Raw genomic sequence first — 18,108 nt, forward strand, 5'->3', positions numbered from 1 at the left:
ATTTCCATCAACTATACCAACTCTAGAGAATCATTCAATAGAAAGACTACAATTGATGACATTTATTTCTGCTCAAAGATTGCAAGTGACCTTCAACTTGATGCAGCCTAGTGGTGACGTGTCTATCTAATCCATGATAAAAATCTATCTCAAGTTAATCTAGGACGCTCAATACATGATGAATCTGAAAAATGTCGCACACCTCTTTGTGATGGATTTACAGTGATTTGTGATGGAATTTACTCTTCATGGATTACATGATTTGTTGTAGCGTATAACTTTTATATTGCTATAATTTTTATAGTATGAGAGATATTAAGAGTCAAATGTTAGTAGGGGAGACTGTACCAATTTGAACCCACCTTATATTTTGGGATTGATGGAATAAAATTCTACTACCCAAACAATCAAAGTATCGATTATTAAGATCCAATTATAAGAAATAAAGATGTGCAATATGAATTGTGAAAAAAGAATCAAATTATAAATTGGAGAAATAATCTTCCATCCGATTATAAAAAAAAGACAAGAAAAGGACAAGAAAACGAGGAAGGAAAGGAATAAAAAAAGGAAAACAAAAGAAAAGAAAAAAAAGAAATACTATCGACGGAAGGTGCTCTGTTGCGCCGGCAGCACTGCAGGCTGTGTCATCGCGGGACGGATATTTATGTGGAAAGAAATTGAAATCGAAAAGTACCTATTGCTGTGAGGCCGCGTCCTCCCTTCGTGGGCTGAGATGCTGGCCCACCCGAGATCCTTCAGGTGATCGATAGAAAGTTATCACCTGAGACAGTCTTCCGGAAGCTCGATGCCTCTATGATGAATAATGGCTCTCCAGGTGATCGATAGAAAATTATCACCTGAGCAACATATAGCCTTCCGGAAGCTCGATGCCTTTAGGATGAATAGTGGCTCGATGTTTTGCGTATCACTGGGCAAGTGATTATCTCTTGCAACCTTCAAACTCGTAGAAAATGTACATGCCATTGGGCTCTAACAAGTTGAAGTCTGAGGAAGCCCTTTCATGGTGATTAGATGACTGACTCCTGGCTGGACACACGGCATTCATGGTAATATGTGCCGTGATAGATACTAGAATATATCAGCAAAATGACATGGATACTAGCTGTCAATCTGATTTTCCTAATGTCCACATGTAACATGGTTTTCCCAGATAACAGTACTTACTACTTCTAACTCTCTTCTACCAACTCTTCTATTATTAATCGCGCCTCACCAAGCAACTCCTGCAACTCCATCGTCTGCTGCATGAGCAAATGGTCCTCAACTATATTTATGAGTAGCCTCAGGCACCTCATGTAGTCCTGCTTGACAATCTTTGTCACTAACCTCCGTGTACCAGGCTGCAAGAACAAATTTCGTATTAAAATCAAATCATTTCATTATGAAACTCGTGCTGGCAGACCGCTCAAATAAGCATGAATGAAGTGTCTAATTAATACCTTTCTGTAAAGTGAAATACATTTATTCACAGCGCCCTCAATAGATCTATAATCTTGATCCTGAAATAGAATAAACTTTGGTCAAGTAAGTCCTGAAGAATTTTGTTACATTCCATGGAACATGACAGTACCTTTCAGACACAACTATTTTGTCTGATTAATGACATCTATTATTACAACCATAGTTAAATCAAACGAACATCTGTGTCTAGTCAAGTTACAAGACGTGTAGAACTGTGCCAGACATTTCCAAACTTATTTTTAAAATAGATTCATAGTGTGGTATATCAGACACATGAGATTTTTGCCGGGCAATATAAATGACCGAGATGTGCATGATATGTTTGTATAGCATCAATTTTGAAGGATCCATGCTTCAAATGTTCCAGTGGAAACCTTAGCAAGAGTGACAACTACTACTAAAGAGACCACAGTATATTAGCAAGAAATTAACTTGCTTATAACAGGTATAACTCAGTAGTTGCCAGTGCACAAATGAATTCTACAAATAGAAAATTACCCCTTGCCCTAGCACATGTTTTCCTGCAATATCAATAAGTCCAACAACTTCGAGTGCTTGCAACTGCATGCATAACACAGTATTATCAGCTAAAAATCAATATATACAAATAGAGAAAGGTGAAAACATTTAGCACAAACAAAGCACAATGATACTTATTTCAACTACCATTTTCTTTTTTATTTTTTTCATGGGTAAACATATTAGTGCATGGTACATAACTATTCAGACACCCCTGATTTCACGTCCCCACACAATTAGCTTGTTGCAACAGAAGGCATCCACAAGTCAACTTCTCCTAATTTCTCCTCACCCTGCCCCTGCCTAATTTGACATGCCATGTGCGAACCATACTGGATCCAGTTAAGGAAACCCTGGTCCTAGGAGTCCACTATGTTCTGTGTTATTTATTTATATCTGCTTTATATGTACAGATCAGAGGTATAATCAAATTATCCACAATATAATCCTAATGAGTAAGTTCTTACCCAGTTTGTTAACATGTAATCTCCTCAACTTTTTTCAATCTAGTGTATCATTTGCCACTGGAAACAATGGGATTCAAGCCTTGAATAACTTTTATGGAACATAGGGTGGACTCCCTCTACTAACAAACTCTTGACAATTTTAACCAGGTAATCCAACTTCTCTGCACCAAATGTCTAAAACCCTGCATTGGGCATGGCAAGAGGCTATCTATTTTGGTTATACCCAAAACGGCTGCACATGCTGGCTAAGTACAATTAAAGCAGGAGCAGGAATATGGGAATGATAAAAAAAAGGTGTTGAAGATGCATAATAATAAAACAGAATAAAGAAAAATAGACCTCATACTCGTTAGCATGAGTAGAAACATACAAGAATAGCTGTTGCAGCAATCTTATCTCTATCTGTAGCAGAAGTGCTGTCAAGTTTGTTCTGGTCTTTGCTTGAAGAATTTAGAATTCCTTCTGTAATCCTGCAATACAAGTATTCAAGGCCTGTTAGTTATCAGCAATCCAACTTGAACATTTAATGCATGCCAATTTGGTTTTATAGATACATGATAAGAAAAGGTGGCGGTGTACAACAATATAAAAGCTAAGTAGCTAACCATCAGTGAAATAGATCATGGCCAGGCTTTGAAATCCTGACAGTAACCAGATTCCAGTTGAAGAAGTAAAATGGAATATCAAAATGGAAAAATATTAAGAAAATTGAATTAAAATTTCACTGGAAACAGTTTAGATTATCAGCCTTCATCATGTGTGTACAAAATAGTATAAACTACAATCATATTTTAACTATATACAACCAAAGGTGTCTCTTGAATAGAATAAGAGATATCAGTTGTCACTACATGCACCCATTTTGTTTCATAGCACAACTGGCTCACTATGACATTCATACTAGAGACAAGTAACCAGGAAGACCAATTGAATGTCTCTATAGCTTATCAGCTGTGCTTCCAGTAGAATCTCATCGAAACAAAGGTAGTGCAGTTTCTAGGCTATAGTGCTGAACTAAGAGCAGTCATTGGGCTCAATATAACTAACATATCAAAATACAAGAACTTTGCAAACGAAATTATCAAGATTCAAGAAGTGAAAACTAATAACTCAAAAAAAATGAAAGAAGAGGAATGAGGAATGAGGAATGAAAAACCTGATCGAATCATTGCTGTGCTGTTTTGCCCTAGCAAAGCAACGTGTAGCTACATCACTGTCTATGTTCTTCAGATCACTAGCAAATTTGTGCAATATTAACCTCGCCAAGTATACCAAACTAACGGCTACCTGCAATGAAATCAAGAAAGCAGCCACTGATCAATGTAAAAATACTTCAAATGTTAAGCAGGGTTTCTAAAATCTAGTTCAGGACTTGTCCCCTGCTAACTGGCACATACAAGATTCTGGTCCAGGATAAACTATATTAAATGAACCTCCAAGAAACATGGTTCTTGATTTTTCTCTATAAGGCACAGTTCAAAACATCAAATTTTATTTATTAGGATATGTACAAGGATGCGATGACTTGTGTTCGAACATGTGATGGCGATACCAGTGACTTTCCAATTTGAAATAGGACTACATCAGGGATCAGCATTGAGCCCTTATCTATTTGCTTTGGTGATGGATGAGGTCACAAGGGACATACAGGGTGATATCCCTTGGTGTATGCTCTTTGCTGATGATGTGGTGCTAGTGGACGAGAGTAGGACAGGGGTTAATATGAAGTTAGAGCTGTGGAGACACACGTTAGAGTCGAGGGGGTTCAGACTGAGTAGGACCAAGACCGAGTATATGATGTGCGACTTTAGCCCGACAAGGCAGGAGGATGGGGACGTTAGCCTCGAAGGTCAAGTGGTGGCCAAGAAGGATACTTTTCGGTATCTAGAACCAATGCTTTAGAAAGATGGAGACATTGATGAAGATGTTAAGCATAGAATTTCAGCCGGTTGGTTGAAGTGGCGGCAGGCTTCTGGCGTCCTCTGTGACAAGAAGGTGCCACAGAGGCTAAAAGTAAGTTCTATAGGACGGCGCTTTGCCCGGTGATGCTATACGGTGCTAAATGTTGGCCTACAAAAAGGCGACATGTCCAGCAACTGATTGTAGCAGAGATGCGTATGCTGCGTTGGTTCTGCGGGCATACAAGAAGGGATAGAGTCCGGAACGAAGACATTCGAGATTGGGTCGGGGTGGCACCTATCAAGGAGAAGTTGATTCAACATCGGCTGAGATGGTTTGGACATGTACAACGGAGGCCTCCCGAGGCGCAGGTGCGTAGTGGAGTTTTAAAGCAGGGCGATAATGTAAAGAGAGGTAGAGGTAGACCTAGACTAACTTGGAACGAGACGGTTAAGAGAGACCTTAAGGAGTGGAATATCGCTAAGGAATTAGGTATGGATAGGAGCGCCTAGAGATTAGCAATTAACGTACCTGAACTGTGACCTTTGTTACTTTTTATTTAACCACTAACTCTTCCTTTAGCTTGTGCCCTTTTTGTGTTTCTTATTCTTGTTTTCTGTGGGTTTCATCTCTAGCCTACCCCAACTTACTTGGGACAAAAGGCTAAGCTGTTGTTGTTGTTGTTGTTGTTGTTGTAGTGTTGTGGCAGCCTGAAGATGGAATCACCATTGAGGAAGAAAGAGTGTGTGCACTGGTTGAAGGAGCCAAGATGGCAAGGTGTCTTGGGGGTAAGCATTCCTTTCCAGATCTTGCAGCGGAGCTTTTGTTAGATCATCAATTTATTCAGAGTTTTTTCACAGTTACTATTGCAAATACCTTGTTTCCTTTTTTAAAAAAAAATCCCTTTATCAGTGGCTCGTGTTTGGTTTCATCTCTAGTCTACCCCTAGCTTGTTCGGTACTAAAAAGTCATTGCGGTTGTGCTTGATCTTTCCTGAGTCCTGACTGCATCATAAAGAGAATATGAATATGATGCCAAGGAGAGTTGTTAAGCGTCTAGTGTTTGGTGACAACGAATCGATGCATGAGCATTTGACAAGGAAACACTAACAAGCATAGATGGACAAGAGTCGTCACTGATCTAGAGTTACTCCCATATCCACATAAAGATTATGCGGGAAAAACATTATTAGAGATGAGGCTACTGCTACAGGTGAATGGTACAGAAACCACTGAAGCTGGGCCCACACAGTCATGAAGATGCCTCAAGGAACTTACAATGATCCATGCCAGCCAACCTATAAGTCACCTCAAGCATTGCCACATAGGATTTTAGGTGATGTGATGGAGGGTGAGAAAAGTTTCTTTTATAAGCACAATTGAGGGCTATGAAACTAGGGACACACTATGTACCACATCTCATTTCAATTGAGATTCCTTCTTGCACCAATATATAAATTAAGGACCTGTAGAGTTACTTAAAGACCACTACAGGAAAGAAAACTCAACCGACCTAGGAACAACTAGGCGGCTTTTTATTTAGGAAGAAATAGCCACCCAAATTTGGCTCAATGAGGACTTGAACTTGTGTGTTCTGGGCTTACATGCATGCCCTACACCAACTGAGCAAGGCTCAGTTCCTAAAGACAACTATGGAAACAGACCATTGCAAGAATTGTTATAAGTGATTAAGTTGTCTCAATATTGTGTGGACTAAGAGATTACACCATTATACATGTCCTAACATAGAAAACTCAAAATACAAAGTGATCAAGATGGAGCAATAACCATGCAAGGGAGCTTGTTACAGTACTTTCATTTGGTAACTCAAGAATATAGCTTATAAATATATTTCAACTAAGATAAGCTCAAGAAATAAAGTAGAGGCAAAGAACAAACCAGAAAATGACCTTCAGGAAGAACCTTTTTCCTGGCTGCCAGGCATCTAGAAAATCAACCATAGAAAAGATTAAGCAACAAAATTAAAACGATGGAAATGGACATACAGACAGCTGTCCGTCGAGTATCACCTTTCAAATAGCTCTTCTGATTCCTTCAACTTCTCCAAGGCTTGAAGAGTTAAACTTAGGACTTCAGCTGCATGTACAGTATGCAATGAATCCCATCCCTGTCATTACATTAAAAAGGTAAAAAGGGGTAAGAACCCTTACAACAGAACCAAAGAACTAACACACTCACACCCTGTTTTTGCAGGGATGAACCTCAGTAAGCTTTGCAGGGATTGTTAGGAAATAGATCTCCTATATCTCCTATTCCTATTCTGTTAGGATTCCTTGCCGTGGCTGGTCACCTGCCTTGCAGCTCACGCTTGGACCAAGTCGGCATCTCCCCCTGATTCTGTTTCTATAAGTCAGGGAGGTTGAGATTGCCTTGACTTGGGTCCTATATATTGTAATCCTAATCCCTCAGTTGAATACAATCCGATATTGCGTGAATTCATCCGCTATCATGGTATCAAGAGACCGTCACGATCCGTGACCTATTGCTTCCGCTACCCTAGCTGTGCGTGCCGCCGCCATTGTGCCAATCGCGCCGGAGCTCCCTCCCCTCGTCGATCGAGCCACTGCTGAACAGCAGCGCGCGAAGGAGGCCGCCGACGCCGAGCAGCGTGCGACCGACCTGGAGAAGGAGCGCCGGGCCCTTGCCGAGGCTGCCAACGCCGCTGCCAAGGCTGCCTCCGCCACGCAAGATCAGATGCGCTCTACCCTCGACGCCCTGGAGTAGGAATGCCGCGCCGATGCCGATCTCGAGCACAAGGTGGCCGAGGCCCGTAACCGGGCCAACCCGCCTGTCAAGCCCGACGCCCACAACGACGGCCAGGACTCCCACGACGCTGCCACCTACGAAGTTGTCGTCGTCGCCAACTTTCACGCGCAAGCTGCCGATGTCCAGAACATCCAGGCACCTGTGCCCATCATCCTCGTCCTCCTCACCCTCGAGCGCTACGCCCTCACCTCGCATGTTGTCTACAATGCAGCCCACCCTGACGACCCTGCCTGGCTGCATGGAAGCCGTCGTCCTCTCCTGGTTGTTCGATGCGGTCACCACCGAGCTTATGGAGACCGTCCACGTTCGCGACGGGACAGATCGCCACGCCTGGCTCGGAATTGAGGCGCAATTCCTTGTCAACCGCGAGACACGGGCTCTCCATCTCGACGCCGAGTTTGACGTCTTCGTCCAGGGCAAACTCTCCATCAACGACTACTGCTGCAAGATGAAGGCCATGGCGGATTCCCTCGGGGATCTTGGCGAGGTCGTCCACGACCGCACCCTCGTCCTCAACGTCATCCACGGCTTGAACGAGAAGTTTGCGCACATGCGCATCCACTTCCAGTGCGCTTGCCCATACCCAACCTTCAGCAAGGTGCGCAACGATCTTCTACTCGAGGAAATCTACATCGACTGAACTGAGATCGTGCCATCCACCGCACTCGTCGAGACGTCCAGGGGTTCCGTCGCCCCGAGCTCATCCACCTTCGATACTCCTGCAGGGGGCTCCTCGTCGGCCTCATCGGGCATCTGCAGGCTCCTCCAGCGGCTCGGGACATCATCGCTGGCGTAAAGGCGGCAACGGCGCAAACTGGCCTTCCTTCTACAACCCCTAGACGGGCAAGATCACCATGTGGCCCGACCAGGGGGCGGCCAGCAGCAGGGCCAACAGCAATGGGGGCAGGCTCCAGGCTTCCAGCAATGCTGCAGGCAGCAGCAGCAAGCTTTTCAGCAAGCCCTGCTAGCTGCCTCGCTGCCTTACTTCGCGCCGCCTCTTCCGCAGCAGTTCCTGCTGCCGATGCAGCTTCCTCCACAGGTGTTGCAGCCACCTGTCTAGCAGCAGATGCAGCCCCCCGTGCCTCAGAAGCAGCAGAACTGGACCCCTTGGTCTGGTTCATGGGATCAGCAGTCATTGGCTAATAATTTTAGCATCATGACTCTGGAAACAACCCCCCCCCCCCCCCGTTACTAATTGGGTTGTCGACTCTGATGCCTCAACACACATGACTCCCGACACCGGTAACATCTCCTTGTTGCATCCGGTCATTCAGTTCTTCCTAGCCCCTTTTATCTTAATAATATTTTTGTCGCTCCTGATATTATTAAGAATCTTATTTCTGTTCGCCAGTTTACCACTGATAACTATCAAGTTTGACCCCCTTGGCCTTTCTGTGAAGGATCTTCGTTCCAGGAACGTGATCGTCAGGTGCAATAGTGCTGGTCCCCTCTACTCCTTGCGGTTCCCGGCGCCCTCCACCTCGTCATGTGCTCTCGTCGCTGCTACTCCCACTTCTGTTTGGCAGTGCCGCCTTGGCCACCCCGGTCTCGAGGCGCTGTCCAAACTCATTAGCACTTCTGCCATTATTTGTAATAAAAGCATTGGAAACTCCGTTTGCCATGCTTGCCAACTTTGTCCTCATGTTTGGTTACCGTTTCATGCTTCATCTTCTAGAGCTGTTAAGAATTTCGACTTAATTCATTGTGATCTATGGACCTCCCCTGTGGAGGGTGTGACTGGTTACAAATACTATCTAGTCATTCTTGATGATTGCTCTCATTTTCTGTGGATGTTCCCCTTGAAACTGAAGTCTGAAACTTTTCCAACATTGGCTAATTTCTTCTCTTATGTGATGACCCAGTTTGGCTGCCCCATTAAGAGTGTCCAGTGCGACAATAGCCGTGAGTTTGACAACTCGTTAGCTCAGACCTTCTTCCTCACCCATGGCGCCCTCATCCGCATGTCGTGCCCTTACACGTCCGCGCAGAATGGTAAAGCTGAGTGCATGATTCGTTCCATTAATAACATTGTGCGCTCTACGCTCTTCCAGGCATCCCTTCCTGCGTCCTACTGGGTCGAAGGTTTGCACGCCACCACATACCTCCTAAACTGCCTGCCCACCAAAACCCTCAACTTTGGGACGCCGCACTTCTCTCTGTTCGGTACGCACCCCACATATGAGCACCTTCGGGTTTTTGGCTGTGCTTGCTACCCGAACCTTTCCGCCACCGCTCCTCACAAACTCTCACCATGTTCCACCCTTTGTGTGTTTCTCGGGTATTCTTCCAATCACAAGGGTTACCGGTGTCTGGACCTGTCCACAAATCGAGTTCTCATCTCGCGACATGTTGTCTTCGATGAGGCCTCGTTTCCCATGTCCTCAACCCCATGACTGGCTAATGAGTTTGACTTCTTATCTGAGTTTGAGGCTTAGGTTCCACCCATTGGATCTCGAGCTTTCCCTACAGGACCGACGACTCCGGCTTCTCCCTTGCCACGTGCGACCACGGCGCCAGCTCCATCGACGGCAGCATCACCGCCCATGCCCGCACCACGTGCGGACACGGCGCCAGCCCCGTCGACCGCGGCCTCGCCCCCGCTCACGATGCACGCGCCCACGGCCCTGGCTCCTTCCACGCCACGCGCAGCACGACTCCGGTCACGTTACCGCTCGCGCCACGCGCTGCCCCAACTTCCTCGCCTGCCAATGCGCCGACCCTCGGCACTGCTCCAGTGCCGATCTCATCAGCGACGAGCAGCCCCAGCGCCGCCGCCGCCGCACCCTAGGCTGATGGTACCCCCGCTGGCGCGTACCTATGTACGTCGCCCACGACCGACTGCTGCACCAACGTCAACTCCTCCGACACCAGCTCCTCCGAATCTTTCCCCGGGTGCAGTCCCGAATGCTCCCGTCATGAACCAGCACTCCATGGCCACTCGTGGGAAGCTAGGATTCCGACAGCCAGCTAGGTAATAGATCTCCTATATCTCACTCCTATTCTGTTAGGATTCCTTGCCATGGCTGGTCATCTGCCTTGAGGCTCACGCCTGGACCAAGTCGGCATCTCCCCTGATTCTATTTCTATAAGTTAGGGAGGTTGAGATTGCCTTGACTTGGGTCCTATATATTGTAATCCTAATCCCTCAGTTGAATACAATCCGATATTGCATGAATTCATCCGCTATCAGGTAAAAAGGGGTAAGAACCCTTACAACAGAACCAAAGAACTAACACACTCACACCTTGTTTTTGCAGGGATGAACCTCCGTAAGCTTTGCAGGGATTGTTAGGAAATAGATCTCCTATATCTCCTATTCCTATTCTGTTAGGATTCCTTGCCGTGGCTGGTCACCTACCTTGCGGCTCACGCTTGGACCAAGTCGGCATCTCCCCCTGATTCTGTTTCTTTAAGTCAGGGAGGTTGAGATTGCCTTGACTTGGGTCCTATATATTGTAATCCTAATCCCTCAGTTGAATACAATCCGATATTGCATGAATTCATCCGCTATCATGGATGATTCATGATAGGGGTGATCAAGAGAGCTTTGTCAATTAAAATTAATAGTGCCTGCACCTCATTCTTTATCTTTTCTTATCCAACATCATCATCTCTACCCCTATAAATCCACCTAACTTTTCTTTCCTACATCCACAACAACAAATGTCCCACACAGAGATACATTTTCCTCCATACACCCCAATCTATACACCGAGAAATCAAACTTCATTAGATTCAATCGTTCAGATTTGTTCTCACCTCTTCTCTCTCCTTACTCAAATCCAACGATCCACGTTCTTTGGATCATCTTTGTGTTCTTCTTTTTCTTGTGTTCATGTGTGTTAGATCCTGGTGAAAAGCCAACGGTGGTATCAAGAGCTTGGTGACGAGAAGATGACGGGCACGTCAGGCACGGTGGCAATAAAGGAGAGTTTGCTGGTGTTGCTGCACTATCCGATGCTCACGAGGAGTAACTACACAACCTGGGCGATCAAGATGAAGGTGTTCATGCATGCGCAAGGTGTTTGGGACTCCGTCAAATCTGATGACTCAAACGACAAGCTTGACGTGAAGAAGGATCAGACGGCGCTCGCTGCCATCTATCAAGGCATTCCAAATGAGACGCTGCAGGTGGTGTCTGAGAAGAAAACTGCAAAAGAGGCATGGGAGTGCATCAGGACAATGTACCAAGGTGCACAACATGTCAAGGATGCCCGTATTCAAACCCTCAGAGAAGAGCTAGATGCCCTGCGGATGAAGAGTACAGATTCAGTTGACGACTTTGCGATGAAAGTGAACTTGATCGTCAGCACAATTCGTGGGTTGGGTGAAAATATTGAGGACTGGTATGTGGTAAGGAAGATCCTCAGGGCCACACTGAACAAGTTGTTGCAGATTGTCGCTTCAATCGAGCAATTTGGAGATATGAAGATGATGAGTATTGAGGAAGTCATCGGAAGGCTCCGTGCATACGAGGAAAGGCTATGTTGCAGCGATGATGCTGATGATGGTGCTGAGCACTTGCTGCTCACCAAGGTCCAATGGAAGGCTACGGAAAAGAAGGATGATGAGCATCTGTTGCTCACCCGAGCACAATGGAGGGCTAGGGAGGAAAAGGAAGGTACTGATGGTTCTTCCGGCAGTGGAAGTGCCGGCAAGAACCGGAAATTTGACAAGGCTAAAGTGAGATGCTACAAGTGCAACAATTATGATCACTTTCAATGGGAGTGTGATGAGTTGAAGGAAGAGAAGGCACTATTCATAGCTCCGGATGATGACAACTCGGCACTTCTTTGAAGGCAACAAGATTAAGGGGTGAATGTTGGATTTCATCTTGATTTTTATTAAGTCTTAGCATATAAGGAAAGTATACTAGTATTTGCATGTATGCACGTAGGAAGCAAGGTAGGAAACATAGTTGGTTTTTGGTTGGTAGGTGACATATACGAGCGCATATAGGAGGAGATCTACAAGCTCGCGGAAAGTGGCAGCCGATTGAGTTTGAGTAGGAGAGTCTTTGCTTATTTAGTAAGTACACGTGCAAGAGCATGGAGTCCGAATACGAGTCCGTAGCTCGTAGGTCTGGCCGGTCATGTACTCAGGACTATATAAGCAAGAGCATGTAATAGGATTCTCAACATAAGAAATAAAGAACAAGAAAAGGCTATGCTATCACGGCCTTGGAAATCTTTGTGTTCTTCTGTTTCTTGTGTTCGTGTGTGTTAGATCCTGGTGAAAAGCCAACACTACTTGCTTTCTGTCTGAGATGCAGTTCTTCGTAAGCTGTAACAGAGTACAATGGTTTCTGCTCAAGGGAATCGGGAGGAGGTCCTTGATTGTTCAAATGCACATTGGTTTGATTTATGATACTATTAATTAAAAAAATATGTTTCCAGAAAATTTTGTAGCTGAACCAATGTGTTCTGGATCTACACTAGCACTCTGTTGTGTGCAGAAAGCCAGAAACTTGATACATCAGCAAACAAGCACAAAGACAAATGATCAGTGGGCACAACAATCAATCCTAAGTTGAGTGGACCTAGATCGACATGAAGACCGCTTGATTCTCAAAATGCAGAATTTGGCGCTTTAGGAAAATTTGACAGATGATGAATTATGAGTGAGCTTAATTCAAAATGTGATCTTATGGTTGGTTTGTTCTTCTGAAAACATGCAGGTCCGTAATAATTTTTGTGTGTTTGGCAATTAGTTTGGTATTTGACCAAATTACTGTCGATGTACAGTGTGAGCACTCTCATTTATTATGTAACTTGGTCTGTACCTGTCAATAACTGATATTTTCAGACTATGATTTGTAGTGATGCATGCACAATATACTCACAACAAACATAAGACAACATACTAGAGAAAAATATCACTGTAGCGTTAGCACAGGCAATATACTAGTCCTAGTAGACCATGCTAAGACTAGAGCCAGTAGGGCAGAGAACACTTTCGAAGAGTGTCTACATATTCCTACGTGCAAATGTGGGGCAAGATAATTTCTAAGACCAGAAAAGATTCCTTTCTCCTTTTTTGAGACTGGTGGTTACAATTCCAAGCTGGAAGTAGGAATATGCATCAGCAAAGCTGATGATGAAATGAAAAGGCATTTCATTTCTCTTTTTCCCCCTTCCACATGAAAAGGTTGATAGGAAAAGACCTTGTCCTGCCTTTTGATTGAACCTTACTAAGGAGATCATGCCATGGCAAGTCGTGAATGCCTGGCAGTAAATAGGATGTGCCCATGCAACTAGTTGGTCTAAGTTGGTGAAATGTACTGTAGTAGGTAGCTGTTGGAGAGCTCGGTGTGCACCGTAGCCAATATAGCAAACAGCACTTTTGTACTTCTTCCATTGCATATAAGTATGAAGAATAGTTCAGCTGGGCCTTTTGATCCAGCAGAATACAAGCTCTAGTTCTCTCCTACCTCTAGTTCTTGCTCATGTCCATGGGCATTTCTAACAAAGGTGCCATAGTCCCCAACTTAAATTTTTATGTCCATACAAGGTGAAACTTTTAAGTCAAATCATCTCTCATGCTTTCAGTGGAGATATGTATGCCCGGAAGCCATGGACGCATGACTAGTGCCATGGTCGGATACCCAGTTGTGGTGCTGATCAACCAGGGCTCAAACCCAGGGTCACGTAAAAAGTAAAAAAGGCCCCTCGCCAAGATTCTGTCTTCTGAAGGCACGACCTGGGCCGCCGGCTTTCAGGGTTTTCTCTTGACCCTGTAGGTCTAGGATACCCTCATAGTGGACATGTAGTTCGACCAGCGAGTTAGAAAAGCAATTTGCTACGGAAGTTCAATCACCCCTTTGGTCCTGATAACTGCATTACTATCATCCTGGCTATGCGAATGAAGGGTAAGAACTGATGCAAGACTTTGCCTGGCATTTACCATGTAATACAGTACATCAAGGTCCAAGGCGCGTGAATGAATATAATAGATGGAGTGATGTGCATGGAAAGCACATACTTTGAGGAATTTAGGTTAATCTTTCCTTCCAGACATGAATGGATGGACAAAAGAAACATGAAACATTGCGTTTAGAAGCAAAGATAGTGGAAAAGTCAAAAAAATTAGCCTAGTAATAACATAGATGAACTCAAGCACCAATTTGCATTCACCATGTTCCAGAATAACATCATACTACATATTGATGCCACAAGAAGGAATGTTGAACAAACAGTGGAAACATATTGCTGTACCTTTGAAAGCTCCAGAGTATGTAATATCTTCCTTTGCCAGATTTCAGCTTCACCAAGTCGTTTTGATTTTATTAATTCCTGTCAAACCAGAAACATAGTTTGATTTGTAACAAAATTAGTCCAGCTGGTATCCACTAACCTGCTACGACCCCAAAATGTAGACAACAACAATCTTCAAGTGAAACAGATCATATCATATCGATTTGGAGAAAACAAATGTTATTTAATAGATCATCATTTGATTAATGCTCAATGCACATTGGATTTTCCATAACATGACTACTAACTGAATAAGAATGGTTTGTGTCAACTATATTTATACATATAGTCCCTCAAAAAAGTCATAAAATTGAAAATCTAAAGAGATCATTTCTAATGCTTTCAAGCACCCCTTATTTACTGAAAGCAATGAATATTGCATGGAATAGTAGATTGGATTCATTCAGAGATAAGAGTATACATATATAGGGAGATGAGATCTTGGGCTTATAGAAACAGAGCTGGACAAGATCTCCTCCTATCTCTAATAATCCGAACCAAAGGAGGGGAGCTGGCTGGCCAATGCACGGCAGGGGCTCAGACCCTTCCATACATACACACAACTATGTCTAAAAGGAGGGGAGCCGGCTGGCCAATGCACAGCAGGGGCTCGGACCCTTCCATACATACACACAACTATGTCTAACACGCCCCCGCAGTTGGATCATCGACACAACAATGTTCAGACTGCACTTGGACTCCGTGAAGACCACAGAAGGTAATCCCTTGCTGATGTCAGCGAACAGAGAAGTCGTAGGCACGTGTAGAACACGGACATCACAAAGTGCAACACGCTCCCGAACAAAGTGTAGATTAATCTCCACATATTTGGTGCACTGATGATGAACGGGTTTCAAAGACATGTAGACAGTGCTGATGTTATCGCAATAAACCAATGTGGCCTTGCACAGAGGAGTGTGCAGCTCAGACAGGAGTTGGCGCCGCCATGTAGCCTTTGCAACAGCATTGGCAACCGCCCGATACTCAGCCTCAGCACTGGAGCGGGAGACGGTATTTTGACGCTTCAAAGACCAAGAGACAAGATTATCGCCAAGAAACACCACATATCCTGATGTGGACTTGCGAGTGTAGGACAACCAGCCCAATCAGCATCGGAATAAACCACCAAGTCAGATTGAGAGGAAGGGCGAATAACCAGGCTTAGATGCAAAGTCCCGCAAATATATCGAAGAATGCGCATTAAAGCTGCAAGATGTGGTTCTCTAGGATCATGCATATGTAGGCAAACCTGCTGAACTGCATAAGCGATGTATGCCTAGTGAATGTGAGATACTGAAGAGCTCCCGCAAGACTATGAAAATCCATAGGATCTGAAACAGGCAGTCCATCTACAGAAAGCTTAGGATTGATATCAACACGACTAGAACAAGGCTTGCAGTCTGTCATACCAGCTCGATCAAGAATCTCAAGCATATACTGATGCTGAGAGGACAATAACCCAACACCCATGAGCTGCACCTGCACATGCATCCCAAAAGAATGATGAAGCTCGTACAGATCCTTCATGGAAAATTCCTACTGAAGACCAGCTATAGTGCGACGAAGCAAGGTTGTAGAAGACGTAGTAAAGATAATATCATCAACATAGAGTAGAAGACAAACCATATCACCACCACTATGATAGACAAAATGTGAGGTGTGCGTCTTGGTTTCCACAAAACTGAGCTTCAGCATATAGGAGGCGAAGCGACTGTACCATGCACGAGGGGCCTGCTTGAGTCCATAGAGTGAGCGGTTGAGCCGACAAACATAATCTGGATGCACAGAATCCTCGAATCCGGCGGGCTGAGCACAGTAAACTGTTTCAGACAGAGTGCCATGGAGCTGATGCATAGACCAACTGCGAGAGAGCCAAAGATAGCACTGTACGGGCAACCGGACAGAGGCTTTCCGCAAAATCAACACCAAGACTGAGTGGATCCAGGAAGAACCCAACTTGCCTTGAATCGCTCAAGAGTACTATTAGCCTTGAATTTGTGCTTGAACACCCACTTTCCTGTCACCACATTGGATATAGGAGACCAAGGTATGAGATCCCAGGTATGATTCTCTAGAAGCGCCAAGAACGCCTCCTATATAGCTGCTCGACAATTAGGACCAGCAAGAGCAGCACGCTATGTCCGTGGAACAGGAGAAAGCGGTGTAGCGTGGAATGCTGCGGGCTGACGAAAGCCGAGCTTCCCATGTGTCATCATGGTATGTTGATTGGCCCGTCCGGTGACAGCGCTAGGAGGAAGACGAGGTGGACCAATGGGTCCAGGAGCGTGAAAGGGCAAGTGGATCGGAACAAGTCGTTGTGGAGAGCAAGTCGAACCGTGGATGGGTCATCTGGTGTAGAACCGTGGTAGAGGGGTCACAGGCAAAGACCAACCGAGCTGAGGGCGATGGGCGCGGCCGGCTGGGCAGCCTACACAGCCTGTTGTGCAGCCGGCGACGTCGCAACAGCCGGTGATGAGGGGACTGGGTTGTGTTGTAGAACAACAGGGCCCAACCCAAGAACAGCCAAGCCAGCAGACCGGCGAGCCGTAGAAGCAGCCGTGGTGGGCAACAACAGCACATCATGCCCAGTCGCATGTGGCTGTGTGCTAACAACACTGGGAGATCCTGTAAAAGAGAAAAAGTGTGTTGGAACTATGGGGGCCGGCACCACATTAGTGCAGTCCATGAGAAACTCAAATCCTGGTTAGTGGGATAAGATGGATCCTCGGAGAAGAGAAAATTGGTCTCCTCGAATATAACATGGTGGGATATGATAATGCGATTGGAGTAGCGATCAAGGCAACGATAACCCTTGTGGTGAGGAAAATAGCCAAGGAAAACACATAGAGCTAAACGAGGAGCAAGTGTGTGGATGGTTGTGGCGGAAAGGTTGGGATAGCACTTACAACCAAAGATGGACAGTGTGGAGAATGTGTCAGAGTTGAGTCGTAAAGGGAAAGTCTATAGAAAATGCAAGCAGCCATCGAATAACAAGAAAATATTTGTAACCAGAGACACTAGCTACGGTGATGTCCAAAGATCACAATGTACTAACTGAAAATTATGTGTAGCATGAGATAAAGATGTATGAAAAGGAAGACGAACATGACGACCAAGTTGACACACATGTCAAAGAGAGTTACTAGCACTTTTATTCCAAGAGATGATTGACGACTGTGCTAGTTTAGACAAAACTTCATGACCAGGATGTCCAAGACGTTGATGCCAAAGTGAAGTAGAGGTGGCAACACTGAAGGTAAATGCCAAAAGCTGCAGAGGATAGAGAGGTCTGGAGCTATTGCACCTGATGATCTCTCTCCGAGAGGGAAGATTCTTCACATAAGCCAAGGGGGTCAAACTCCACATAATAGTTATTGTCAGAAGTAAACTGGCGAATAGATATAAGATTCTTAATAAGGCTCGAAGAGACGAGAACATTATTAAGATGAAGCTTATGTGGGAGGGTAACGGTGCCTATAGAAGTGACAGCAATAGAATGTCTGTTTCCAACAACCATGGATGAAGGAAAAGGATCATGTGGAGAGTGAGAATACCGGCATCGGATGTCATGTTGGTGGTGGCGTCGGAGTCGAAGTGGATGAAGGAAAAGGATCATGTGGAGAGTGAGAATACCGGCATCGGATGTCATGTTGGTGGTGGCGTCGAAGTCGAAGTACCACTCATTTTGTTGTGGTGGCT

General features: G+C 44.9%; 1 protein-coding gene across 1 annotated transcript in view; it reads right to left on the reverse strand.

Moving 5' to 3' along the window:
• Positions 1 to 664: 664 nt before the first annotated feature.
• The window catches only part of LOC112899225 (nephrocystin-3), a 31,459-nt gene continuing 14,015 nt past the window's right edge, over positions 665 to 18,108 (reverse strand). The window contains exons 11-18 of the mRNA XM_025967608.1: positions 14,371 to 14,448; positions 6,400 to 6,497; positions 6,269 to 6,314; positions 3,628 to 3,758; positions 2,842 to 2,941; positions 1,984 to 2,046; positions 1,464 to 1,523; positions 665 to 1,364 (exon numbers count right to left, since the gene is read on the reverse strand). Coding sequence (XP_025823393.1) covers positions 1,194 to 1,364; positions 1,464 to 1,523; positions 1,984 to 2,046; positions 2,842 to 2,941; positions 3,628 to 3,758; positions 6,269 to 6,314; positions 6,400 to 6,497; positions 14,371 to 14,448 — 747 coding nt within the window. The 3' untranslated portion in view covers positions 665 to 1,193. The remainder of the gene's footprint in view (positions 1,365 to 1,463; positions 1,524 to 1,983; positions 2,047 to 2,841; positions 2,942 to 3,627; positions 3,759 to 6,268; positions 6,315 to 6,399; positions 6,498 to 14,370; positions 14,449 to 18,108) is intronic.

Source organism: Panicum hallii, chromosome 7 (assembly GCF_002211085.1).
Source record: "Panicum hallii strain FIL2 chromosome 7, PHallii_v3.1, whole genome shotgun sequence".
Lineage (NCBI taxonomy): Eukaryota > Viridiplantae > Streptophyta > Magnoliopsida > Poales > Poaceae > Panicum > Panicum hallii.